General features: G+C 41.1%; 1 protein-coding gene across 1 annotated transcript in view; it reads right to left on the bottom strand.

The window, feature by feature from the left end:
* acot7 (acyl-CoA thioesterase 7) overlaps positions 1–26,861 on the bottom strand; it is a 28,724-nt gene extending 1,863 nt beyond the window's left edge. Inside the window, exons 1-7 of the mRNA XM_036144052.1 lie at positions 26,507–26,861; positions 21,684–21,801; positions 19,038–19,194; positions 6,082–6,173; positions 2,684–2,798; positions 1,759–1,773; positions 1,488–1,574 (exon numbers count right to left, since the gene is read on the bottom strand). Of these exons, the coding sequence (XP_035999945.1) occupies positions 1,488–1,574; positions 1,759–1,773; positions 2,684–2,798; positions 6,082–6,173; positions 19,038–19,194; positions 21,684–21,801; positions 26,507–26,556 (634 nt within the window). The 5' untranslated portion in view covers positions 26,557–26,861. The remainder of the gene's footprint in view (positions 1–1,487; positions 1,575–1,758; positions 1,774–2,683; positions 2,799–6,081; positions 6,174–19,037; positions 19,195–21,683; positions 21,802–26,506) is intronic.
* Between the last annotated feature and the right edge of the window lie 85 nt (positions 26,862–26,946).

Here is a 26,946-nt window from a genome sequence, read left to right as displayed (position 1 = left end):
ATTGGTCAGAATTGCTCAGCAGCACATCAAGTTGTTGGGGGCATAAATACAGCACAATCCAATAAAAACAGGGATTTTAAAGCAAAACAATGGCTTCTCTCATCATAAAACCCAATGTTAGTTGAAGTCCTCCAGTCTTAACACACTATTTACTACAAGAACACATTAGCCCACCAGCACCCAGTAGTTTTTTGGGTTTTTTTTCTGTAAGGTTGGGGGGTTGGGGGTGACTACTAAACTACAGCATATCTGTACTATATGATTGCTTCTTTTCTCTGCTTTTTTTCTCTTTTCTTTGCTTCAAAAAGCAATTAATATACCACACTAAATGCATATTTCATCTTATTAATTATGCTATTAAACACGAAGCAGTTAATTTGCATTCCCATTAGTGGGAAAAAGCGACTGCTTACTCAGGTAGACAATATCTTTAAGCATTACACACTGGATCTATTTAAGTGTATCCATTACACGTTATCTGCTTTATAAATGCTTTCCCCTCTAAAACAGGCAGCTTTCGGAATAGACAGAAACAGATACTTTCCACGTAACTTTTTCCCAATCCACTGATTCCTAACTGTAGCCAGAGAAACTAGAGGGCTTCATGACGGACATTCCTCGATTTCACTTGGCTTGCATCAGCTCTCAGCTTGTTCACAGCAGGCGGGGCCTTCAACCTGATCTGAAAGTCTTTTCCTGGAACACTGTTGGTTTTATGGGTGAATGTGAGACACACAGGCCTCAGTCATTCAGTCGTTCCAAGGAGAAAAAGTGTTGTCAAAGGATCGAGATTTTAATTATACATCATTAACATTTTCTATGTCAAGCTACCCTACCTCTAGGTTGGGCGAATCCTACATATTTTATTTATTTCTTGTGTGAGAAAATAGACTTTTTGTCAGGATATGGGTTTTGTTATGATTGCGTGTTCTGTTTAGTCTTAGGTTCAGGTTCTGTGTTAGTTTTGGTTTATGGAATAGGTTAGATTTTATTGTAGTTTGATTGTATTTATGTTTCCAGTTGGACTGCTTTTCGTGTACCGGATTTTGGACTGCCATTCTGACCATTGAGCCGGCCTGTCCCTGTATGTTCATTAAATACTGTGTTTTTTTATATCTCACTTGTTTTGGTTTGAATACTGGGTTCGCCTGATTCACGTTCACTTTTGTTTAATACATGTTTAACTTTGACCTTTTATTGGATAAAATTTCAGTCAAGAATTATTAGTTTGTAATTTATGCATGCATTATGGAAGGCTTTTTTTCTACAATAAACTACAACGTCTCACAAAAGCATTCACACCTTTGATCTGATTCAACATGATAATATGTGGAACAATTCAAAAGGTGTGATTGATTTTTTAAGGAACTGGTTGGAATATTTACTTTTAAGAGTTCCTCTCTACATTATAAGCAAAGTTCTGCTTTCACAGAAGCATTTCAGCGAAATATTAATCAGATGAAGTTGTCCAGTTAATAAAAACTCACCCCCGTAGACAAAGTCATCCAGTGTGCAGTCTGAGGGCCCCACCAGATGGATCAGGCTGGACTGGCTGAAGCCAACTGTGTATCTTTCTGCAGCGTGAACACAAGCACACAAACAAAGGCTTATCAAAAACTGGATTCTGGATTCACTGAAAAAAGTAATAAGTGTATTTTGCCGAAACACCATCTTTCTCTCCCCAAACAGCAAAGAGCCAAATGCTTTCTAACCAACATTGTCCACCATATATGCTAAATGCTGATGTAGCTCGCTTACCTTTCGGTGCATCCTCTGTGGTTCAGCAAAAATGACAAAAGTTGGATAATATTTCAATATTTTAACTTGGTCCACACAAAAAGAAAATCTTTAAAAACAGACTGAATGTTATTTGTGGGGTTTACATGTAAAAGTCAAAAAATTTTAATGGCACAACCTCCAAACAAAGCATGTATGACGGTGATCTTCAAAGGGACTTTTCTCTTCCTCCTTTCTCTTTAATTTATCTTTGTTCTCTTCAGTAAGGTGAAAGTGATCAGGATGTGGAACCAAGTCCCAAACAAGTACCCAGATCCACAGAGTTTCTACAACGCAGCTATTGTCCATTACAGGTGGAGGAGGTTTGCTTTAAACTTCACACTCTGGATATGATTTCAGCCGCAGTAATCAGAGAAATAGTAAAAGAAATACAACAGAACGATGCAAGTAAGGGAGGAAGGACAAGGACGAAATGCACAAGCAAAAGACTCTTGGAAGGAGGGAAAAAGGAAGGAAGAAGGAAGGCAGGGAGGTTTGATGAAAGGAATGGAAAAAAGAAAGGAAGGACTGAAGGGAGAAGAGGTATGAAAAAGAAACAAGGAAAGTAAAGCAAAAGGGAGGAAGCAGGACAAAGGAAGAAAATAAATTAGTTAAGGAGAGAAGGGCGGAAGAGAGGAAATACAGAAATTAGGAAAGGATGAACTTAAAGAGAAAAGGGAAGAAGGACTCAAAAAAGGAAAGGAGATAAGACACAAGGAAGGACTGAAGGTAGGATACAGGGAAGCAAAGGCAGAAGGAAAAAGGGAACAAAGGAAGTAAAGAGGGAAGGACGGACAACATTTAGACCATGGGATAGGGATTAAAGTCTAAAACTACAAGAATGTTTCCAGACAGCATAGGAAGTCTGATTTATTGACATGAGCAGATCGACACAGCGGCACTATACCTGGGTTTGGTGGAGGTGGTATCGCCTCCTCAACCCTCGCTTTGGTCTCCAGTCTCTCGACTTTCTGTGCTTCATAGCGCTTCCTGCCTTCTTCCTCCTGCTCTGCACTAGCGTACTGCAACACAGAACACAGATGTACGCGCCGGTGTTCATCTTTCACGTCTTTGCTTCAATATTAACAAAAGCATTGGTAAAAACTCGTGCAGCACAAACTGCAATGAAACATCAGTCGAGGCGGCGGGTCATTCCTGCAACCCGGCTTCAAACAAATCTTGCTTGATTCCCATGAAGAGCTTCACCTCAAAGTTGGCGGGTTTTCTTACGTGACTCAAACTGCCAAAAGGGGTAATATTTCTCCGGTTTAATAATATATGTTTTCCTCCATAAAACATAATGTGTGAAATCAAAAAGAGAATTTAATTTCCTTCCCCTTGTATGCAATGCTCTTATAGACCTCAATTTTAGTCTACTGTCAGTTCATTTGATTGAACACGATGCAGATGTAGTCACTAAAGTTTGGCATGAAGGTTCTGTTTTTAGATTACTGGTTCAATCCAAACCATCTCGGGCGGCTTTGGGCCATTCGTTAGATTGGAAATCATATTGGAAATTGGATGGATGGAAATCCAAATGGTTGAGTTTCACATGAGTAATCTGAAATATTTTAAAAGAGGCCATGACAACAAATAAAAATGTTCTGTGGTTTTGGGGGTATAATATGATCTGTTGTACACTGATGAGGTCGTATTAATGTGGGTAACAAAGGACCAACTCATGGGCGCTCAGCAATGCTCCTTTGTTAAACAACTATCAGATCCCAAAACAGTTTATCTTTCTGCGTGTTTCCTATTCTCCAATCAGAGCACACCATCAAGCAAACAGCCTCCCCCCTCCCCTTTCCTTCTCCCCCCTCCCCCCAGCTGAAACCAGACGGCTCATTCAATGGCGTGAGTAGCACTAGCATGTCTGACTGCTCCACTTAAGCAGAGGATGGCAACTAAAAAGGGGAGCTTTTATGTCCGAGGCTGCTCAAAAACAAATGGAAGTTTTCACTTACTGAGAGAATCAGAGAGGCTGAAGTTCATTTATGTGGAGGTATAACCTCAAGTTGAACTGCGGTGAAGTTAGTTTTAGCTTGGATATTGGATATTCATGCTCCGCGGCTTCGGCGCTGACGGCCTCCTGTTCGAGCCGATACAGGGAGGCTGATCTGGGGCTGCTGCTCTCAGTCTGCTGCCGAAGCCGCGGAGCGTAAATATCCAATAACCAACCTAAAACCAACGTCACCATGGTCCAATACAAGACTGTGTTATGTTCAGCGCCATTTACTCAAGTAAATTCAAGTCGAGATTTTCAGGCAAACTGATCATGAATAACAACAACATCTGTACCAACACTGAGGGTGGCCACCACATCGCTGTCATTACCCGTAAGTTTATTTAATTTCTAAATACCGCCTCGTCTCATTTAACCTATTAGCACTGTCTGAAGCGCTCTGCTGCTGATAGCAGAGCACCGTGGCAGAGAGGGCGCTCTGACCTCCATCCTGTGGCAGAGAGCAGAGCGAGGCGGAGACCGGTGTGCCGTGGTGCTCTGCGCTTTGGTGCTCTGCTCTACGCCGCAGGGTGGAGAGCTTGCTGCTCTGCTGCCATGGACCCCGGTATTCAGTCCCACTGTGTGGATGATGAATGGCGCCGCCAGGTTAAAGCCTTTGTGCCAGAGCGTTGCAGGCAGAGGAGAGATGTGCGGATGGAGAGGGAATGGATGTGGGGGCACGTTTCACCGGTTTTCCAAATATGGTTGCAGCCAATCAGAGTGAAGTCAACTCGGTACAGCTGCATATCATTACCATACCTAACCCTTTTACTGACGGCATTTTTTTTTTATTAAATTCTTTGGATAATTTACATATGCAGCAATATCAACCACATGAAACAGTTTATACAGTGGTGTCATGGCACCTTTAATAAATGTTGCTACTTTTAGTACTACTGTAAAACGAAACTTAGAATGAAAAGAAACAGACAGTCTTTTGACCACAACAACGTAATTAAATTAAAAAGATCTTTTCACGTCTGTAAATTATATTTTTGGATAATACCAGAAGGCCTCTTTCCTGATCCTCCTGCTTGACCTGTTTCAGTAATTATGTTTTTTTTTTTTTTGACAAAGCAGATTGTTCTGTGGAATAGTCAGAAGTAGTCAGTATTTTACTTGTAATGTACCGAGTAATAGCTGGTCTGCCACTTTTCAAGTTGACCAGCTCTGAGACGTGACCAGCTACTCGGAACCTCAAGTATCTGATCTGTTACTATCAGACACTACTAAGCACTATTAGGTTGTGCAGAAAACAACCCATACTGAGAGAAGGTGACTTGATATTAGCCATTTCCAGTACCTTTAATGAAACCAGAGGAAGCAAAGAGACGGAAGAAGATATTTTTGTATCTACAAACACATCAATCGGCTTTGTTGTTTTGACCTTTTAATCTCTGTTATGTTGGATTTGGTAATTTTGGTATACTTTGCAGACTCTTAGAGTCAAGGTAAGGATCTCCAGTCTTTAGAATATTAACAGAGAGACTCCCATTTCACTAATGCTAGCCCCACAAACCATGCTAATGGTTAACATAAGATGACAGAGCCAGTTTACAATATCAACTCCGTAATCATTTTGTCTTAGTTTTGAAATAATAGTAAAATCCTGTCTAAGAGCTTCTCCTCTCTCACACAGCGAATAGTCAAACCAAGTGCTGTTAAAATAAGTCAGTCTTAAACTATTTTTATAAACTTGTTTGGTCCCTACTTGATACATGATACAGCAGTTTATATTTTCAGGATTTTACCAACAGGACAACTGTTTCATTGTTGCTGGTAAATAGCGTGTGCTGAGGCTCTGGAAGCTAATCTGATCAGAGTTTAGTCCAGTTCCAAAACAGCGATTACACGAAGGTTTATGAAAGTTAACATAGATTTTTACATGGAGGTGAAAAGACGTGAGCTGGATAGCACACAAGAACTACTGCTTAGAGAGAAGAAATAGAATTGCTCAACTTCAGGATATTTTAAAACCAACTGTGGATATTGAGCATTGTGATATTGATGGGTTGAAATAATACATAAAAACGAACAAACGTCTTATGCAGACATGACAAGAGTTTGGAAATTTTTGATTGGAGACATTCAAATAGAGAGTTTCCCCTGGATGGGTCCTGCTCTGAGTTTATGTCAGCTAAACCTCCCCATTAGCTTCCTATTAGACTGCAAACTTAGATAAGACTGCTACCTACTACAGTTAAGACACTTACTTCCCCTAAATATTCCACACATCCCCAATTTTCAAGCCCTCAGCAGTACATTTAAGCAGACAGCCTCAGGGTTTCACATACGTCACATACCTTAATCGGAGGCACCTCTGTGATCTTGTCAACATTCTGCAGAGAGCAGGGGACGTACCACAGCGCCGCCTTGTTGGCCAGCTTTTTTGCACCTGCAGTAACAAAGAAGTAACAGAATTAGTTGTTGTTCAATTGTGTCAGCAGGTCAGTTTCTAGCTTTTTTTGGCAGTCAAGATGTTCTGATATGTCTTTTGGTTAAAGAAAACACGCAGCGAAATTTACTTATTAATTAAAAGCAAACAACCGTTTTAGTTTTCAACCATTCTTTCGTTGCAGCTTAAAGATTATCCTTTAGCTGCAAATATATATATATATATATATATATATATATATATATATATATATATATATATATATATATATATATATATATATATATATATATATAAAAATTCACACACTTGAGGAGTGTTCAGGAGTATAAACATATATTACTCAACCCCTTCTTCTGTGACATTATTCCCATAACTTCTTGTTCATCAAGAAAATGATCCAAAATGTGTCAATCCAAACAACTATTTTTTTTAAAGTGCAAAACAGGTGTGAAAAAACAAGCACACAAAAAGCTAATGAAGTTGTGTTCTACAATTGTAGAACACAATAAAAGCCATGAAATCTCACACAATGAAATCTCTGAACAGCTACTCGCGTTGTTGTGTCCAGCGAGGCAAAACAAAGGCCCTCGAGCATGAATGCTGCGGTTCCAGTTCTGTATGTGTGCCTAAAGTCGGGAGGAGAAACTCGCTGAAATCACGTATCATCGCGATCAGGCGGAGAGGTTGTCATAGCGATTTCCGCTCGTCCCGCGCTTTGTCACTTCATTTACAAACAGGGAGAGAGGGGCTATTTTAAGGTGGTGGGATTAAGACACACACGGGAGGACATGGGCCGAATGGAAATCACTGTCTTAAAGTATTCCAACCTTTCACTTGTGGCTAAGTGGCTTATCCCCCCCCCCCCTTTATTTTTATTTTTTTACAATGAACTGTGGAGCTTAGATTCAGAATCGACAAGTACTTTAAATGTACAAACAACTGTAGGTGCTACATAATCCATTTTTATCAAAGCACTTCCAAAAAGTAGACGACCCTTACAAAGAACACTGTCGCTTCATGCTTGCTCAGTATGAGGGATTGCTGCAAAGCCATGGACAATGCAGACGACTCTCCCTGTAGCTCTACGCTTCTCCAGGAGTGAATGCTGATTGTCGGGACTTTGATGCAATCAACTGGTTTCCTTATATAGGACATTTTTGACCAATCTGTATAATCTGACCCAATCTGTATAATATGATTGAATTTGATTTTGGAAAGTGCCTTGAGATGACATGCTTCATGAATTTGTGCTATATAAATAAAATGGAATTGAATTGAATTGAAAACCCGGGTATTATTTGAATGAACGTCTTAATAAATTGGTTTAAGTCCAGAGACCAATAAGAGAAATTAAATAGCCAAGAAAAAAAGAAGCAGCTTTGCCAGAGCAAATAACAATTAGAACAGTTTTGTTTGCAATATAGTGAGCTCAGAGCAATAGAGCTGCTAACAGGTCTCCTAACTGTCCTTTTGAGACTGAGAGTTTTACAGGTGAATATTACTACTAATTAAAGGCGCTTGTTAAGGACATGGATACAATTAAAGAGTCGATAGATTACAGGCATTTGAATCTGACTAGAAATCAGCGTTCCTGATAGTTTCATGTTCATGTGTGGTTGTATTATGAGAAGTTTGTCCAAACTAGAGCTGCACATATCTGTATTTATATAATTAGATTTTTTTCTGTTTTTTTTTTAACTCTAGGACAAACCTTTAGGACTTTTCTTTGTCCATGTCCTGTGTATGTAGGTAGGTAGGGGTCAGCTGTCAGGACCAAAGCGTACCAAAGTCTTAAACGTTCTCAAATTTTCCATCTCACTGCCCCTACATTTTAAAAACAGATGCCAGAGAAATGTTTTCTCCAGGAGTATACAGCACAGAGTAACTCAGCCATGCCCCTTCCCCACCTGTTGTTGCACACTGCCCATTAACAGGCTGAAAGAAGGTTACTTCACGTTTCCCTTGCTTCAGCTGTTTGGAATAATTGGAGTAGCAAAAGCAAAATCAGTCATGCTACATGACCTACATGACCTGCACCCACTGCTCTAATAAATGTAGACAGGCTGGCTACCTGTTCTGCTAGTCTGACTAATTAACCAGCCATTGTTAGCTCATCGTGTTGCTGTTCCTATATGGAAAGAAAGAGGGAAAAGAATTACAATTTTCTGCACCCAAAGCACCTTTTTAACTAGCTAGCCAGCTAGATAGCTTGCTTGCTTGAGTACATATAAAAATAAATGTTATAGAAGGGACTAATTATCTGAAAAAGCGGTTAGATCAGGTCATACAGTTTGTTTTAAATGTTGCTAGAAATACCTTGGTGCCATGCAATATAATGTTGTTACCATATTGTGAGAAGCTGATATCAGCTTTATGCAGGGATGGAGCCGTCATAAATAATCCACAGAGCAGCCCGGTATAAAAACAAAGCTTTGACTCAGGTATAATATTTTAAAGGGCACACTTTACGCTTTGAAGCCGACTTTAAACATCAACCTATTTACTAGTTGTTTAATGTCCACAACGCGGGTTTTAATGCGAGTCTGGAACATAGATCAGAGAGAGCATCCCCCATGTTTGGTTGTTTAGAACCAAACTGGTAACCTAATTATGAAGTATGCGTAAATACTCTAAAAGTGCAATCTAAAGCGGTTCAGAACTCAATAAACACTTTAGCAACATGGGTCCTTATAAAGTATCTCTTGCTAAACTGCCAAAATTCAGGAATAGTCTTATTAATGTGACTTGTGATCATCTGCAAAGGGTCTTAGACGACAAGCTCCTGGGAAGAGAGTAGCCCACAGGTCACTGCTTATACTGAAGCTAAAAAACTGAGCAGGCAGCTGGGCCTTGTTGCCATGCCCACCATGCTTCTCTCCCACTCCTCATCCTATTGGCTCCAGCGCTTGCCAACAACCAGGAAGTTGCCCACAGGAGTGAGAGAGTCATATTTACATATCCTCGACTCAACCCAGGACAGCAGAGCTCAGGTCTATTATTAGCTCCAGTAGGAAGTTTTAAGTGAATTGTGCCTGGAATCGAGGGAGGAAGGCAAGGAATGAAAAGGAAGACAAAGGGAGAAGCACCAGAATGAATCATTCCCAGAACGACTGATGACCTTTTCTGACCAGAGTGGATCCAGGGAGCTGGCTTTGAATGTTAAATCCCTCTGCAGCACATGAAGACAATGTTGATGTTTGAGCCTGACTCTTCGACTGCATCCTTTATCCGTCACATCCCCAATACAATGACCAGATTTCCTCCTTGTTATGCTTGGGGAACATTTATCGTGTTATGAGATATAATATCTTAGATACTATAAGCAAAGCTAACCTTTTCAAACTATATAAAAAACCGTCAGAGAAACCGTGTTTCTAAGAAAAGGACTCCAGCATGGTTTGGTTTTGATTTTATAAGCGATCACAGGAAAATAAAATGAATTCACTCATAAACGATGGCAAAAACAGACAGCTGGTATACTTATTTAGGATTACTAAATAATTTATAGATTTGATTTTGGCTGCATGCCCCCTCTAGAACAGAAGTCTCACAAATCTGCTCACTGAAATTTCCAAGGCCCGACTGGTTTTCATGTTGATGTGACTCTTAAAAAAAGTAACCAGGTCAGTTTAGATCCATGAACAAAAGGAGAAGAATCCCCATTTCACTTGTTCCTTTCCTGAAAACTATAAAAACACAGATGGTCAACAAATACCTCCCTTAAAGAAAGAGCTGTGAATTTTGACGTGGGTTTTTATCTACAGCAGTCAATATCCTAACTGCTGTAGATACTTTTTATCAACATCTACAATTGTGATAAATAGTACATATAGAAGCTAAGGATATCTTAAAATATCAGATCTATTTTCATTTTGTCTTTGTTTTCGAAAAGGTTTTTGAAATAGTGGTTAAATACTATTTTTACTAAAAATATTTTGAACGCTGATAATTAAAGTTGTCCAAGAGAAATTAGCTGCAATAAAAATTGTCAGAAACCGCGGACTGAAAACTGGCACCGTAAGTTATCAGTGTCTCTACTATGAAGTATTTAAGATGTCCTAGAGCTGCTTTGGTATTTCAGCTTCCAGAGGAATCCGCATCGATCTGAATTATTATTTTTTTGACCAATCTGCATAATCTGACTCAATCTGTATAATCTGATCGAATTTGATTTTGTAAAGTGCCTTGAGGTGACATGTTTCATGGATTGGCGCTATATAAATAAAATTTAATTGAAACTGAATTGAAATCAAGATGTTTCCAGATTCATCCAACCCAGGTAAGACATCAGGTGCAATTCTGTCACAAAACCCAACATAAAAACAGAATCCGTTCTTTTTATGCGGTACGTATATACAGACTTTAAATGCCAAATGTTCTTCTGTGATCCTCATCATAAAATCTAATTGCAAATAATTACAATGCAGAAATGTATTGAAAAGAATTCCATCTTTAGAATTATGCAGTTTTAAATTTAGGGCAAAAGGCAGAAATGTGTTCTATAACTTTGGTAGAGGAGTGGCAAACATACGGCTTTCGGGCTGCATGCGGCTCTTCCGTCTACCCTGTGCGGCACACAGCCACTTGACTGACCTGGCAATGTTCTTATTTTAACTGTAGTAGTGGGGTATTTTATCTAGAAAAAAACTTTGTTTGGAAAAATATTAACCTCTGCATCTGCTCGACTTCTTGATCCACTGAGGACGCTTTACACACATCTACTGTTCATCTATTTTTATTAAAGTTACGTCAACTGATCCACTAGGGGGAGCCCAATTAAACTGGAAAGTTCTATTAACTCATTAAAGTATTTTCTGCTGGCTGGCACAGCACACGCTATGATGCCACCCTCCTCCCCGCTACACAGAGAAAACCCAAGAACAAAACAATAATAATTTGCTGCTCCAACTACTCATCTACAGAGATCTACCATTTTAAAAACAAATGTTACCAGGAAAAAAAAAATTATAAAGCCGAGCCATCCACGTAGCATATGCATTAAAGTAGGTTATTTTTCTAAAGGCAGGTGAGTTAAACAGGATGAAACAGGTGATGAGTTGAGCGATCAGACCCAGGATTAGAGAATGGGAAGACAATAGCGGCGACGACAGAGAGGAAAAGTCAACTCAGAGAAAAATAAGACTGAAAAGCAAATGCAGATAGAACTAAGCACCCAGAGAAGAAATGAAGCTCAAAGTAACTCAAACAGGAGGAAAATAGACCCCAAAGACTACACAGAGAGGCCATTTAGAGGGCCGGCGCTTAAGTGGAGGAAGAATCCCTCCGGCATGGATTATCTCATAGTCAATCCCTTTAATCCAAGTTTAAGGCATCAATCATGACGTCCTGTTATTCCTTTTCTCTTCTCCACCACTTTGATCAGACGGGCTACCTGAGCATCTTTGATCTCTGGCCTTGCCACGTCTCGCCTCCTCTGTTTCTTTCATCCCAAAAGGGTTTCGCTGCCAATTTGTTTACCCCTCTGTCCCCCACTCACTGCTCCTAATTCTTCCACAGAGGAGAGGACGACGTATTTTCCACCTCCATCCTGGACAATATGTTCCAACGCTGGAGACAGCGCAGGGAGGATCGTTCCCGGTGCTCGGCCCCAGTGATCAAAACCACACATTTTTCCATTGCACTGTGCCAAGGCTCTATTTTACTTTTAACTTTACTATGGTCCCCCCTGTGAGATGTTCCCGCCTGATAGGAAGAGATTAATCATGTGTGCAGGAAAAGTTTAGCGGCGGAGCTTTCTTTGTGAATTTCCATTGCCGAATTTAAACATAACTGTATACTTTAGGCTCTCGGAGTGCTTTTAGGTGTTTAAAAGAAGAAGTTGGGGTTTTTTTTTTGTCTGCACTTAATGTCCTGAGCTAAATTTACACCGACTGTGGGACAAAAACGGCTCCACCACTGATAAACTCCAGAGCAGTTCACTAACACTATGCCTTTAGTCCACTGCAGGTCCTGCTGCAAATCTCAGATATGCCCTCAGATTTCCTTCACTTGGTTGAACGGATTTGACCATCTTTTCTCTTTCTCATAATTTATCTTGGATATGAATGTAAGGTAATAGAAATTATCAGTTCAACAATCTTAATAGAGTATATTCTGTAGGCAGGAAAGCCGACATGCTCTCAATCCAAAGCCGTCTAATAACCTCCTTTGTCTTTCCAAGCTCTGGGACAGCTTGGAGTTTACTGTTCCACCTCCACCCACAGGCTCCATGAGTGTAAAAATTTATATATATATATATATATATATATATATATATATATATATATATATATATATATATATATATATTGTCTTCCTGAAATCTCTATCCAGATATATCCTTTGTTCTGTGTCCAAATAATTCAGATTTAGACTGATCTATTCCAAAAGTCCTGGTTTTTATGTTCCCCAGGCAAACTTCAGTCTGATCTTCATGTTTTTCTTTTTTTCATTTGAAAGCAAAAGTTTCCTTCTTGCTCTCCTACCATGAAAGTTAAGGCCCGAGTAGCCCATTTGATTGTAGAGGCATGCACTTTCACCTTAACAGTAGGAGAAACCTGCAGTAGGACCTGTAATTATAATTTATAGAGATTTCTTCTTGCAGTTGTCTTTCAGTTACCTGACTCCGCCAGATAGATTTGCTCCGCATATCCATCTGAAAACCTTCCGTTGAAGTAATTTTGGGAAGGGGCGAAAATACTGGTTAGCTGATTGGCCTATGTTGGTGATAGACGGGCCGAATAAACCAATCAGATCAACGAAGCATATGACGTACTAACTGCGACGACGAAAACACAACAACAAGCTACTCTTGCTGCTGCAGGTAAAGGCTCGTTAGCTCAGCAAAGAAATACTCTGTAATTCCGATAAAACTTGCTCGATAGCCACGCTAACGCTAGTTTCATCGGCTGAAGCCGCCATGTTCTTTAGACTGAACTGACGCGCTTCTCGTTGCGTCACACCTCAACCCGCCTCAAAGCCAACGCTGATTGGACGTTCGTTTGGTGAACGGCTCCAAATTTTCTTTAACGGAAAGTAGCCAGACTGATCTGCGAGTGAAACCTTGAAAGCTCGCGAGATCAGGATGGTCTCACGAGGCTAGTCTTTCAGGGCGAATTTGCCAGATCTAGGCTTGCTGGCATTTGTTCTGAACGTCCTCCACTTGTAGACAAATTTCCATAGAGTGAAATGGCTGACTTCAAATCCCTTTGAGACCTCTTTAGATCCCTTACCATGCACATAATCTTCTTTCTGGAGGCTTCAGAAAGCTCTCCATGGTGTTCACCCTCACTTCAACAGTCAGGAGCAGACCAAACAAAATGTCGGCGGTGTAAACAGGGCACACCTCTAATAAATAGCGGAGTAATGACGTTCTAATCATCCGTATGTCATTTTAGCCATTTTCAAGTGGGAGTAAATGTGGAATAATCTTAAACCTTGGAAAAAACACCCAGGCTGCCACAGGATGTCCTACTGACTGTTCTAGTTAAACAGTTTTACTGTTTTTAATGTTCTTTTTTGTTACTACATTCTATCCCTACTTGCTTTTATTCTATTTTCTATCTGCGTTTTATTATTTTGCTATATCTTAATCATGTAAAGCACTTTGTATTGTCTTGTACTGAATTGTGCTATATAAATAAATTTGCCTTGCCTTGCCTTGCCTTACACTTTACGTTGTAAGGACCAGGCTGAAAGGCCTGGTGGTGTACCGTCATCAACATTTTGACCAAAGTCCTTTGTCTTTCCTTCCTTTATGTCAACTTTTCACTTAATGGATTCGTGTGAGCATGAAACGGTACGCGTTGACCGTGGTCGTGCGGCGTACTTAGTTGTGTGACAAGGAAGGGAGCCGTCAGACGTGCACAACCCACAATGCACTGCTCTCAGCCATGTCTCTAAGAGTGCGTATGGTGAGAGGACATGGTCCGCTTATTCTATGTTTATGCAAATCCGTGCTTGAAAGAGCATGCGTCATATATTATCTGTACGCAGAGCAGATCTTGGGGTGTGTGTGGGTGCTTTTCAGCTCCCGAGAAAGGTGTGTGTGTGTGTGCGCTGCGCTTGAGGTATCCGTGCGTCCTAAGACCGTTTTGTACATGGGTGGGCACAAGAAAATCTCTAAGCACCGTGGCATGAGTCAGTGCGCATGTGCGATCCCCCCCCCCCAGCGGGGACAATCATCACGGCTCGTGCCCACAGTAGGCAGCCTTACCCTGGGGGTCTGTGACCGAGGCCCGCCTGACGAGATGCCGGCTGACTGACTGTGGAACCTGGATGCTTTGCCTCAGACACACACACAAACGCGCCGGGGAAATAAACATAAGTACAAAAAAACGCAAAGACGTATCTGCAAAAAAAAGCGATACGTGCGAGTCTTACTCATCGGGCACTAAAACCACAACAGCCCTCGCGGCTGTGCAAAGGCGCACTCTGTTATGTACAAACTTCTGCATTAAAATAAGTCTGGCCCCGAATGTGTAAAATGGTGCCAACCAGCCCTGCCTCACTTCACTGAGAAAGGGGAATGTCTGCTCAGAGTGCAGCTGTGTGGGTGTGAGGACGTGTGGAAGTGTGACTTTTTCCTCTGTCGAACGTGTCAGCATATCAGGCTCCTCGTGTGCACCCCCCCCCCCCCCCCCCACCTCCCCCGTTCCCCCCAGCACTCCCCGCTCATCCGCGTGCATCAGCGGCGCGATGGGGAACAGGCGCGTGTGCAGGTACATCCACTTTGTGCATCCGTTTCTGACCGGGCCGCAGCGTGCGAGGCCTGACGCTAAGCCGACATGACAGAAGCAAATAATGTCTGCTCCCGTTATCTTCTTCTTCTTCCCACTCCGCCCCGCAGGAACCTTTTAAAGGGGCCAAACGCTGAGGCAAAAAAAAAAAAGAAAAATATGCTCTTGCATATGTAAAGCGCACGTCGCAAAAACGATGCGGATCATGATATAAACCCAGGTTTTACATGTTCCAAAACAAGAAACATGATGCATTTAAACATAGATAAAAAAAAGGTTCAGGCTAAATGCATGCACACAAACACATGTCCATACATACCGTATAAACCCTGATATGACCGACTTCCTGCTCTGTAGATATGACCTAAATCAGTATAAAGCTGCAGCCCCTCTTCTCTGTTTAGTGCTGGTGTGAATATTTATATATGGAATATATGTTTTGCTGTGTGTTATAACTTCTATGAATTAGGATACAACTTGTTTTGCTATAATATGAATAGACGAAGTTGTAGACGCTGTGTTTTAGTCAATTAAGTCAAACAGGTTTATCCCAGTGGATCAGAGCTCAGTGGCCCCTGTGTTTATGAGCTGGGGCTTAACTCATCTACATAATACTGACTAAGGAGGTAAAATCTAGATTAATACACTTTCTTTTTGTTTAGACAAGCACTTTTGTGTTTCTTTTTCTCGGGATAATGAGAACAGAAACTCTTGTAACTAATCGCAATTACTAGTATGATCTTGGCTGATATTTATTTTCAAAATATTTATTTTCTTCGCTGTTCTAAAAACACCAACCTCTGTTGTCTCGTTTGTCTCACAACAATGTTGTCTCAGACTGCCTATTCTGAAATTCCCCTGGTTTTAGTCAAAAATATAATGTTGAAAGATCTACAGCTGACTGGATTTGTTGAGACCATACAATTAAGCCCCAAAATTACTCAGCCCTCAGACAGATTTAGGTTTAAAGAAAGATTTTAATTTAAATGGTACCACTTTATAATAAGGCTCCCTTTATAGAGGTTTATAAATGGTTAGTAGACATAATTTAATCTGTAAACACTTTATTAATCATTAATAACTGTTTATAAGTCTGTGTATGTGTACATATATACGTGTGCATGTGTCATCATGTTGTTTTGTTGATTTTTTTTGTGTGTTTTTTTTAATATATAGCTTTTTCCTTGATTTTGTTCTATGTTTCTTAACTCTTTGTTACACGAGCTCATGTAACGGATGAATTTCTCCACTGTGAGGTTAATAAAGTCTTATGTTATTATGCATTAAGAAAGACTAAGAAATAGACAAAACTGACGGGTGTCTTGCCAAATAGTGATCCAATTCTATATTTGGCTAAAACTATACATTTCCTCTTGAGTTGCTTTACTAAATATTACAACCTAGCTCAATAAGCCTTTGTAAAAATCATTCGGCACTCAGTAACATTCCACTTTATCACTGCATTATAAACTATTAAAGGGAGCCTTATTGTAAAGTGTACACCATGACATAAAGCAGAATATTACATGGATGGAAGTTTTTTGACCAAATATAGGTTGGGCTCTTTTTCCCCATTATTATTATTAAGCTTTATAAACAGTTATTAATGATTTATAAAGTGTTTACAGATTAATTAACATATCTACAACGCCTCTTTAAAGTAGTACCAATTGTTTTAACATGTTTCATCACACAGGGAGCAAAATTAATGTTTCAAAGTAGCCCAACCAGGATCTCTGTTCGAATCAAGTCTAAAAACTAGCCCCAGACGCAACAGGACATCCTGGTATTTTTACGGCACTGCCTCTGACATGCACTGTTCTGATTATTTTTCCTGGCTAAAGAAATAATAATATAGCTGCATGTGTAGCAGAACTCAACCCATGTCTTGAACGAATTCACTCAATGAGCTCATTTTCAGCCATTCAGGGGTCCTTCCTGTCAAGGCCCCAGGGGGCTGTCCCTGCTGATGCCTGCATGTGTGCCCACCGCTCTCCACCTGTCGCCTCATATCTCTGCCTTTGCCTCCGTCAATGAGCGTTCGGCCCAGCAACGAGACAACCAAGCCGTGTGAGCCTGTTGCTACGGCGACAGCTGTCTGGGGGATACTTTTGTTTCTCACAACTCCTTTTCCTCATCTATCAAACCATTAGTCCCTACATACAGTCTTTCGTCTCCTTAGATTCCCTATTGCCAGCTCCCCACATAAGTCTGCCTTCTGCTTCCCTCTGTTTGCTTTTGTCAGTCTCCCTCTCATCCTTTAGGGTTAGAACAACTGAACATATTTGAAACTAAGCTGCACAGTCAGCAATTTATGTGAAAATTCAGAATACAGAAACTCCTTCATAGGCTGAATAATTAAAAAACACTTTACCTTATGTGTGAGTGCAGATAAAACACACTTTAATATAAATACAGGCTGTTGCAGCTTAGTTTGCATTTTTTCTTGTGCAGCTGGGATTTGAAGGTTCACCTCTTGCTTTGTTTAGGTGTAGCGTCCAGCACTACTATAAGCTGTAGAGCAGAACGCAGCATCTTCTTGCAGCAGTTTCAGCTTTTTGATGTATGATTTGCTGCCCTCTACTGACCAAACAGGGATTTTATTTTTACCGTTTACGCTGCATGAGTGGATGAAAACTGACATGCATTTAGAAATCTAAACAATGCTTCGTGGAAATACTTTCAAGACAACGCCCACTTTTATTTCTTAGCCTGCAGGGAACTTTGCAGCCACAACAAGCAGCAAATGCACAAAGATGCTTGCAGCATCTTCTTTTGGTCTCGACCCATCTCTCAATGCAAACATAGGGGTTAACTTATTGGTTTAAATAACTAGGATATAAACATGGTTAAGGTAAGAATAAGCGCTGTTCAGAGGAAAACGAGATCAAAAACACCTCTAAAGAAACTTTACAAAAGTTTAAAGCCTTAAGCCTGGACATGTTGTACACAGCTCTGAGGTCATTTAATCACTGGACTCATTTGGGCTTAGTGTAGAAGAGAAGCGCATTTTTTCCTTGGTTTATTTTTTTTCTCTTTGTAATAAACTATATTGGTGTTATCCTGCAATAAAACATCTCATTGCTCAGATATCTACTCATACTGTGTTTCTTTCTTGCACTCTTTCTTACATGATGCAAATAAAAACGGCTTCCCACTGTTGTGCGCATTGCTTGCATAACTGTCCTGTATGGCGTGTACAATACTTCATTGCTAATCATGCATTGCTAAAATGAAATAATATTGCCCAAACCATCCTAAAAATTCTAAATGTCGACAGAAAAACTTGTCACAAAGAAAATGCCGTTTTCATGCAATGGCCAAACACAATTTGGGTCATTTTTGTTCACTTGATGTCTTCCCCTCCTTTATTCAACCAAAAGCTAAGTTTTGCATCTTCTGTAAACTTCAGTCTGATTGGTCAATACAGAATTATGCCATTGCTGATCTCCCAAGATGCTATGCATGCTTTGATGCAAAAAATAAAATAAAATTGAAGTCTGTTTCTTTCTAAATAGATGTTAATTACTAAAGCGCATGAAAAATGGCCACAAATTGCACAATATGACTCAGGGAGTAAGCCCTGGAGTTCAACTCTGCACCCACTTTTCACATTCAGCTTCATACTATCCCCTGCCTCTTGCCTGGTAGATATAAACTCCAAAATGCAAAACCCAGAATAGCAGAGCAGCTTTAGAGTTGAAGAATCGATTTTTATCATGGAAAGGTAATGGACTCTGTCATCGCTCCTAGCCTCTCCACAAGGTACGTTTTTTTCTGGCTGCTACAATAAAAAGCCTTAAAATGCAGATCAAACAAAACACAGGTCATCTTCTGATGGCAGGTATATCTGTGAGCCTGCCATTAGAAACATATTTCTGTTTGTAAATCCCTCAGTGCTCATTTTATTCCCGGCAAGAACGTAACAGACCCACAAACACACAAAATCCTTTATGGATGTAAAATCCATCATTTCTGCTGACGTGACGTCGTAATTAGTAGCTTTAGAAAGTACAGCAGAGTGTAATCGATGAGCCGGTTTACATTTACTGTCTCTGACCTTTACCAAACGACATGTACGGTACATGCTCTGTGACTGAACGGCCGCGTCAGAGTGAGTCACCTGTCAGGATGTTTTCAGCAATGACTTTGACCTGAACCTCCAGCGAGTGCTTGGAGGTGTAAGTGATCACGGCGGAGACGTGGACCACCTCGCCGATGAACACGGGGGACAGAAACTCCGTCTTCTCCACACGAACCAGAGCTGCCAAACAGCGGTCCTACAGAGAAACAGCAAGGTAGAAATAATTACCCATCCCAGAGTAAAGGGCAAGTCGTTTTTTCTTTGGTAACACTGGCAAACTTTGTGCATCATCCCAGTACAATGACTTTTATGGTTTTTAAATAAAGATTGTGGTGTTATATCAAAGGAAACAAAACAGATTCAGCACCAGAAAATGTCAGGTACATTGTAGGGAGTTTTGGCAAAATATTAAACTTTATCACTCCTGTAAGGCAAGTTCTCTTTGGTTTTATCTCACCAGCTGATTTGAATATTGGGTAAATATTTAACAGCCCGAGGCCTCGCCTGCGTCCAAGCTTAACTTGAGTCACCACCACCTACAGTTCTAGTTAAAACAAAGTTCCCCACTTTATATACTACAGTTTGACATGTCAAAGGTTTTTTGGGTGTACTTCATTCTTCCACCTTTTGTCCAGTAAATGACGTCACGGTGAAATTTGTATTTAGGAGTTTTGTGCACTTGAGGTTCAACCCTAGAACTAAAACAAGGCAATGTTCTGCATGTGGTGTCATATCATGGTGGTAAGTTTGCTTAAAAAAACAGTTCTGGAAATAGCCTCCATCTGGTTTTAGATCTCTTTCAGTGAGTCAGACAAACGTTTAAAGTCTGAACATACTGCGTGTGAGATCCTCCCTTTAAAAAGCTGCCGTTAGAGTAAAAAAAAAAACAATAACGTTGACTAAATGTGTCATTGCAAACAAGGTTGTAAAATATAAGCTTGCAAACCCAGTTCCAACCTGCAAGTATGCTTTTCCAATAGTTGTTTCACCTCTATTTTAAACTGTAGTATTTAACACGCACCAGGGTTAAGTGATGTACATTCAGCATTGCATTGTGGGGGCAGCTTAGTTCAGATAACAATGAGAAATTTCAGTTATCAGATATCTCTCTGTTCAGGTGGAACGTGCAAAAGTACTTCCATGTTCCTGAGATCAGCTGCTGCGGGCGTCTCGGGTCTTATCAGCCTGCAACAGTGACAGCTCCGTTTCTGCTTGTAAGGCCATTCACAAACAGGCAGATTTGTAAAAAAAAAGTGTGACTTGTTTTGTGCAACCGACGCAGGCAATTTCTCACCAGTCTTAGATGCGTTAAGTCAAGCGAAATCGTGCGGTAAAGAAACCCAAAAAAAGGTTTATTCAGAGCAGTAACCTGGATCCAGGTAGGGAACCTCTGTAGGAGCAGGCTGGAACAACCAGGCAGAGACAAGAGAAAAGCTTTAGTCACTGCAGAGGCACGAGGCAGAATACCAGAGATCAGTGTCTAATCCAAGAGGTAGGCAGAGAGATCCCAAACGTAAGGCAAAGCTCAAAGGTCGGGGCGCAGAAACAAAGTCGAGGTCCAGAGACCAAAAGTTTGGCAGAAGTCCGAAAAGGTTAAGGCAGGGAAATCCAGGAGACAAACTCGTCACCAAGGCCGTGGTGATCACACATGAAAAACCACTGGACATCTACAGGTAAAAGCTTTGGATAATCTGACACTGTACCAGGAGCTGTGGATTGCTGAAGCAGTCCAGGACGCAGGTGCAAAGCATGAGGCTGATTGCAGCGGAGCAGGTGGGTGTGGCGGACCGCTAAAGGCAGACAGGCACAAATCCTGACATGGCCCCCATACAGGGCTGCAACGATTTGTCGACGTTAGCGACAATGTCGATAATGAAAAAGTTAATGGGGGTCACGAGATGAGATGTCACAGAATGTACTAGTTTTAATATAGCAAATGTATGCCCTTAACTGTGGAATATGCTATATTTCTGTCAAATATTTACAACCTTTTGACATCAGAGAACAAAAAGACAGCAAGATCCTCTTAGAGGGGTGTAGAGGCAATCGAAGGTTTGCGGGTACGGCGCCGGATCCGGCTTTGCCACGAAGGAGGAGTCACCGTGGGTAGAGGAGACTGGTTGCCCCTCACGTGTGAGGGAAAGACCGGCGGCTCAGATCCAACGAAGCCCCCAGTGTTCTCCAGGAAGCCGAAAATTTGCTCGACTGGATATCGAACCCCGTAGATGAACTTGATGGAGGATCTCAGTCTCTGATGAACGCCTCCTGGCATCATGGAGCGTCTCCTCCACAAGATGAAAGCAGCCGAGCAGCGTAAGTAAGCCGGAATAGATACCAGAACGGGTGGAAGGACTGCTAAATGACAACTGCTTTTTTTGGTGGGGGGAAAATTTGATCATAAACCAGCAACGCAGAAACCTCATAAAACCAAACAAGAAGCCAAAGTCAATCGGAGGAGACCCAACAAACGGCCGACACTGCCGCCGTCCTGTAAGGTCACCAGTGGTCTTGTGCTTAACGAGATCCGCTGTGGGGATTCAGAGCGCAGAAAATTCCCCTGATTTCTTCCAGATTTCTATGTTTGTTTGGTCAGTTCTGTGGAAGCAGAGATTCACTGTAGACCTGAATTTTAGATTTTACCTCAGGAGTAGAAAACAACAATGACTACATTTGGCCGGTGCTTACTCCGTTCTGCGTGTTGCAGTGCCGCGTGCCGACGATGCTTCCAGCTTCCTCGATCATCTTGAGGATGATGCCACCGTGTACAGTACCCATAATATTGGCGTCGTCAGGCAGCATAACCCTGCAGCAATGAAACAATAGTATGCGTCTGAATCCGACGGTGACATTTCTGCATCACTAAATACTACAGCTGGACTAAGATACAGTCCTCCATCACAATTTTGGGCATTCCTTGTAAAAGTGTGCAAAATAGACTTGGAGAAGGCCACCCCTTTGCTGATATTCTCCAACAGCGAGCACACACACACCCCTAGCCAGACACCCGAACACACAATCCAAATGGTTATAAAAACGCAGCTTCCTGTTTCACTAATGTGGCCTGTCTACTGTGATGGAGGATGCAGCCTCGATATAATAAAGTAATTCATGATATCCTTTTTGTAGAGCCAACATGCCCTGGCACGTGTGCTCTGTTGGATTTTGTGCGTTTGCATATTCATATTTGTTGTTCAACAGACCAGACAAGTTATTACTGGGACTGTTTGATTATATGAATTACTCCAAAATGAAGATATTGTTCGGCAACCTTCTAATAACTTTACTGGAAATACATATGTGAGCAGATGGTCACAGGGCTTTTGTATGTATAGATAGATAGATAGATAGATAGATAGATAGATAGATAGATAGATAGATAGATAGATAGATAGATAGATAGATAGATAGATAGATAGATAGATAGATAGATAGATAGATAGATAGATAGATAGATAGATAGATAGATAGATAGATAGATAGATAGATAGATAGATATATACTCTCAAACATATAAAAATAATTCCGTCATTATGTTTAAAAGTCATGGGTCAGGGTGGCCTATGTTTTCTCTGGTTGTGTGAACCACTAAGTAAAGCATCACAGCCCCGCCCCCAGAGGGTATTTGCACACTGCCATTCAACTGGCTGATAAAAAAAAAAACGATTAATGAACTTTTTTTCCTTCCCTTACAACAGAGACAGATTGGGCTGTTTTGAAATACTTCTACATTGATGGTGCGACGGCTACGGGAGCGCCGCCCATCGCGCTCGTTGTTGTCCTCAGCCTGACCTTCTGAACAGAAAGCCTGACTAAGCTATCGCCGTAATATCAGGTTATTTTTAACAATGTTACTGCGCAAAGAGCAAAACTAAAACAGGAAAGTATTGTTCGCACCAAAACATTTGAAAACACGACTTAATTTAACAGGTGTTGTTTATTTTTGTTTATATCAAAGTCCAAATAATAAATGAACGTAATAGAGCAGATTATAACAATAACTAGTGATATTTAGCTGTGTTCCTTGCAGCATTAGACATAATTACTTTTCTCCTTAAAAAAAATAATTAGGCCATGTTGTACACATTTTGTTGTGCATCTTTTGAGCAAATAGCATCATGATATTATCAAACTGTAACGTATGGACAGGTGAAACGGGGGGAAATATCCTGCACAGTCCTATGAGAACTACTTTTTCTTCATTACAGTATTTATGGAACAGTATATCAGGGTCATAATCAGATCTGCGATACGGAGCCAGAACAGGTCTAACAAGTCACAAAGTCAGGCCAAAGCCGAACAATCCTGAGAACCAGACAAAAGAGAGCGATCCGCAGCGAAAGGAAATCCCCGTCATTACGACATCCTTTAATCCTACGCCTCCGATGCGGTTAAATTTTAATAAAACACGGCAGTCACTCTGCGTCCTACGCAGGAATGCGGAGGACTTCCTGTAAAACGGCGAAGGGGGAGGAAAATTAGTTTTCAGGGCAGAATAAGGTCAAACACCTCCAAGACTTATGATTCAGAACAAAGTAAAGCAACAGTCATAAGAGGCTCTATGGTGTGACATAATGTCACGGTGATAAAAACTAGTGTTGTGAAAGCTGATGAGTCGGATGAAGGCGAACTTTTATGACATTTTATACTACTATCTGATACACTGACGCCAGTTCTCCAGGCCGGCGTCCAACCGTTCCAGTGTCTGGTATCGGTGGCAGCGTGCGGATGCTGCATGTGGGACAGAGTCACTCTGAGGACACAGATGCGTGACTTAACTTCAGTCGCGAGTGTCACACGAGTTTGTTTGAAAAGTAAGACCAACCATGACTTAAAAGTTTTTTGCTTTTGGTTTCAGTTAATGAGCTACAGGTGTTTAAGGACGCGATTACCACTACAAAAAAGTTTGTGTGTAATGAAGTACCTGCTAAGTTGGAATAGGGTTCCCTGCTCAGATCCAGCTCCCTCATCCCTGCAGACTTTTTTCACCGCTGCTACCGTTTTATCCATTTCATCCGCTGCCTCTTTACGATCCATCTTCACGCCTCGTTTGACTCTCTCCTCCGAAGCCTCCCTGCTCTCTGATCTTTATATTCGCTGCTGCTGCTGCTGCTGTGCGCTCGCTCCTTGACAGCGCTGCTGCGAGGGATGTTGCGCACACCAAACCACTAACCCGGCCCGGGGAAAGTCAAGAGACCGGCCAAACTGGATCTCAGCACACCCACCGTCAGTCTAGTTAAACCCGCCGTCACCAGAGCAAGGTTTTTGTGTTACAACAGACTGGAAGAACAGGAAATGTCTCAGACTATGACACACAGCGCTGTGCAAAAAATAAAAAATTAGGCCTCGTTGGTTAAAATTTGTCTTGTAAATAGCACGGGCAAAGGAGGCTGAATTTTCGAAAGGCATGAAGGAAAGACAGCAATTTTTCTTTCTTTCATTAAGTTAGATTATATAGTGTTTGGTTTTAGGGATTTTTTTTTTTTTTTTTTAAGTTTGGGAACAAGGCTTATTGTTTTCTATTTCATAGAGGACACTGAGCAGTTTGGACAAATTTACAACCTAAGGGAGAAAAACTGCATAGATAATATGTTCCTAACAGAGCACTTTGCTCTCAGACTGCAGGTCTGCTGGTGGTTCCTAGAGTCTCTAAAAGTAGAATGGGAGGCAGATCCTTTAGCTATCAGGCTCCTCTCCTGTGGAACCAACTCCCAGTTTTGGTCCGTGAGGCAGACACCCCGTCTACTTTTAAGACTAATCTTAAAACTTTCCTTTTTGACAAAGCTTATAGTTAGAGTAGCTCATGTTACCCTGAGCTACCTCTATAGTTATGCTGCTATAGGCTTAGGCTACTGGAGGACATCAGGGTCTATTTTCTCACTCTACTAAGTTCTCCTGTTCTCCTATTTGCATTGATTGTTGTTATTACAACTTTTAACCTTATTTTCTCTTTGTCTTTTTTTTCTCTTTATAGAAAGTGCACCTGGTCTGGCGTTATGCTAGCGGTGACACCAACCAGGGGAGACAGATCAGCATAAGCGCTTTGGGTGGTCAGCATGACTGGAAAAGCGCTATATAAGTTCAGTCAATTTACCGTTTTACCATTTACCATCTGCCATTACGCTCTAACACATAATATGTATGATTCTGGGCTTTTTTGTCTCTCTGCTCTGTCTTCTCCAACCCCCGGTCGGTCGGCTCTACGCTCTTTCATGACGTGTGAATGCTGCTTGTCAAGACTTGATCGGAAACGTTTTGACCAATCTGTCTGGATGATTTGATTGAATCTGACTTTGTAAAGTGCCTTGAGATGACACGGGTTGCGATGCTATATAAATTAAAGTGAACTGAATTGATGCAGTTCACTTTAATCGCACACTACTGTTTTTTTTTTTTTTTTGTTTTTTTTTGTTTTTTAAATAAGCTTTATCAGAAAATGCTTTACAATACAGAAAGAAGTACAAATCCAAGGAACAATTGCCAGGGGTTTGTTTAAAAATAAATAAATAAATAAAATAAAGATATAAATAAAAACTAACTGAATAAAGTAAAAGTAGCAATAAAAAAGCAATAAGCATGTAAAGGGATTACATAAATACTTTAAATTTAGAGCATAAAGATAAAGTTTTAACAGCCTTTTTGTTATTGGAGGAGGACAATGTAGAAAATAAGTTGTTGCTTCCTTTAAAAAAGAGATACATGAGGGTTTAGTCATAATAATTTTACATTTGTGAATATAAAATTTGGCCAACAGTAGCAAAAGATTACATAAGAAGAAATGGTCAGAAAGTTCCTTTTTATATTTTGTAAATCCCAATAAGACATCTTTAAAATAAAGTTTAAATTTATCATAAATATTGTCCAGAATGAAACGACATCGCACACTACTGGTTAGCTAGAAGGTAGACTGGGCTGTGACGGTGTTACAGATAGAGATGCATAACGTTGCAGGTGAGCTATTTGGCGCCCTCTACAGGCGACTAGCTGCGAGCCCACATGCTACTGAGAACTAGAGTTTATTCATAGACGGGATTTTATTTTTAATAGGCAGGCTATCAGATAAGCCGGCATTAAGCCACGGTTTAGTCATGCTGAGTGGCTGTTTCCTCCTAGCTTGTTGCTCTGGGCATTACATTTAAAACGCATCCCTGACTCTTTAACGGGAATCTCTGGATCGCAAATGTGGACGTCTTGTTCATAAAAGAAACGCGCTTATATTTTTAGGTTTTCACGGCGAGACTAGCGCGCTGTCCTTGGCTGTTAAACCCCACCGCTAGCCGAGCTAAGGTCATCACACAGCTATGGATCCCTGAGATGGCTACAGTGAATCATCAGAAACACAAGCAGAAGACATGTTGGTGTGCGTTAAGGACGCCGGTCTTATCAGCGGCGGATTATCCGGGTTGTCATACGGGTGAACGAGCGGTCACACTGCAGCGCTGTGCTCATCGTTCGCCGACAGCCTGGCGCGTCTTACATCTATGTGGAAAATGAGCCAGCGAACGTCATACCTGCATAACTGGAGGGGGGACGATGCTTCGCGCATCCCCGGCGACGACATGGTGGTGGGCGGATGATCTCTCCCTGTGTCGCAGCGGTATCCCTGCTGTGTGATGTGGAGAGAAATCCAACCGCTCCGGCGCCGTCCACGGGCTGCTTCGGTTTCTTTCAGGACTTTCAGTGGGGAAAGTAACGGAGATCTGTCGGAAATTTACCAGTTCAACAAAGTATTATTATTTTTCCCTATATAAGTTCCTCCCACTTAGAGTACACTTTACAGAGTGAAGGACGCTTGAAAGCAGTTAATATCCGGTCTGATGCCCTTCTGAAAGGGGAAAATGCACGTTGTGTGCAGCACAAACTGAAACTATGTCAGTACCGTAAACTCACCAGATGGGGGCAGCAGAGACCGCTCAAACGTCATTCACACAGGAGCTATATTTTATATGGC

The sequence above is a fragment of the Fundulus heteroclitus genome, chromosome 1, assembly GCF_011125445.2.
Source record: "Fundulus heteroclitus isolate FHET01 chromosome 1, MU-UCD_Fhet_4.1, whole genome shotgun sequence".
Classification (NCBI taxonomy): Eukaryota; Metazoa; Chordata; class Actinopteri; order Cyprinodontiformes; family Fundulidae; genus Fundulus; species Fundulus heteroclitus.
The sequence above is the reverse complement of the archived record's forward strand: the minus strand, read 5'-3'. Positions and strand labels throughout refer to the sequence as shown.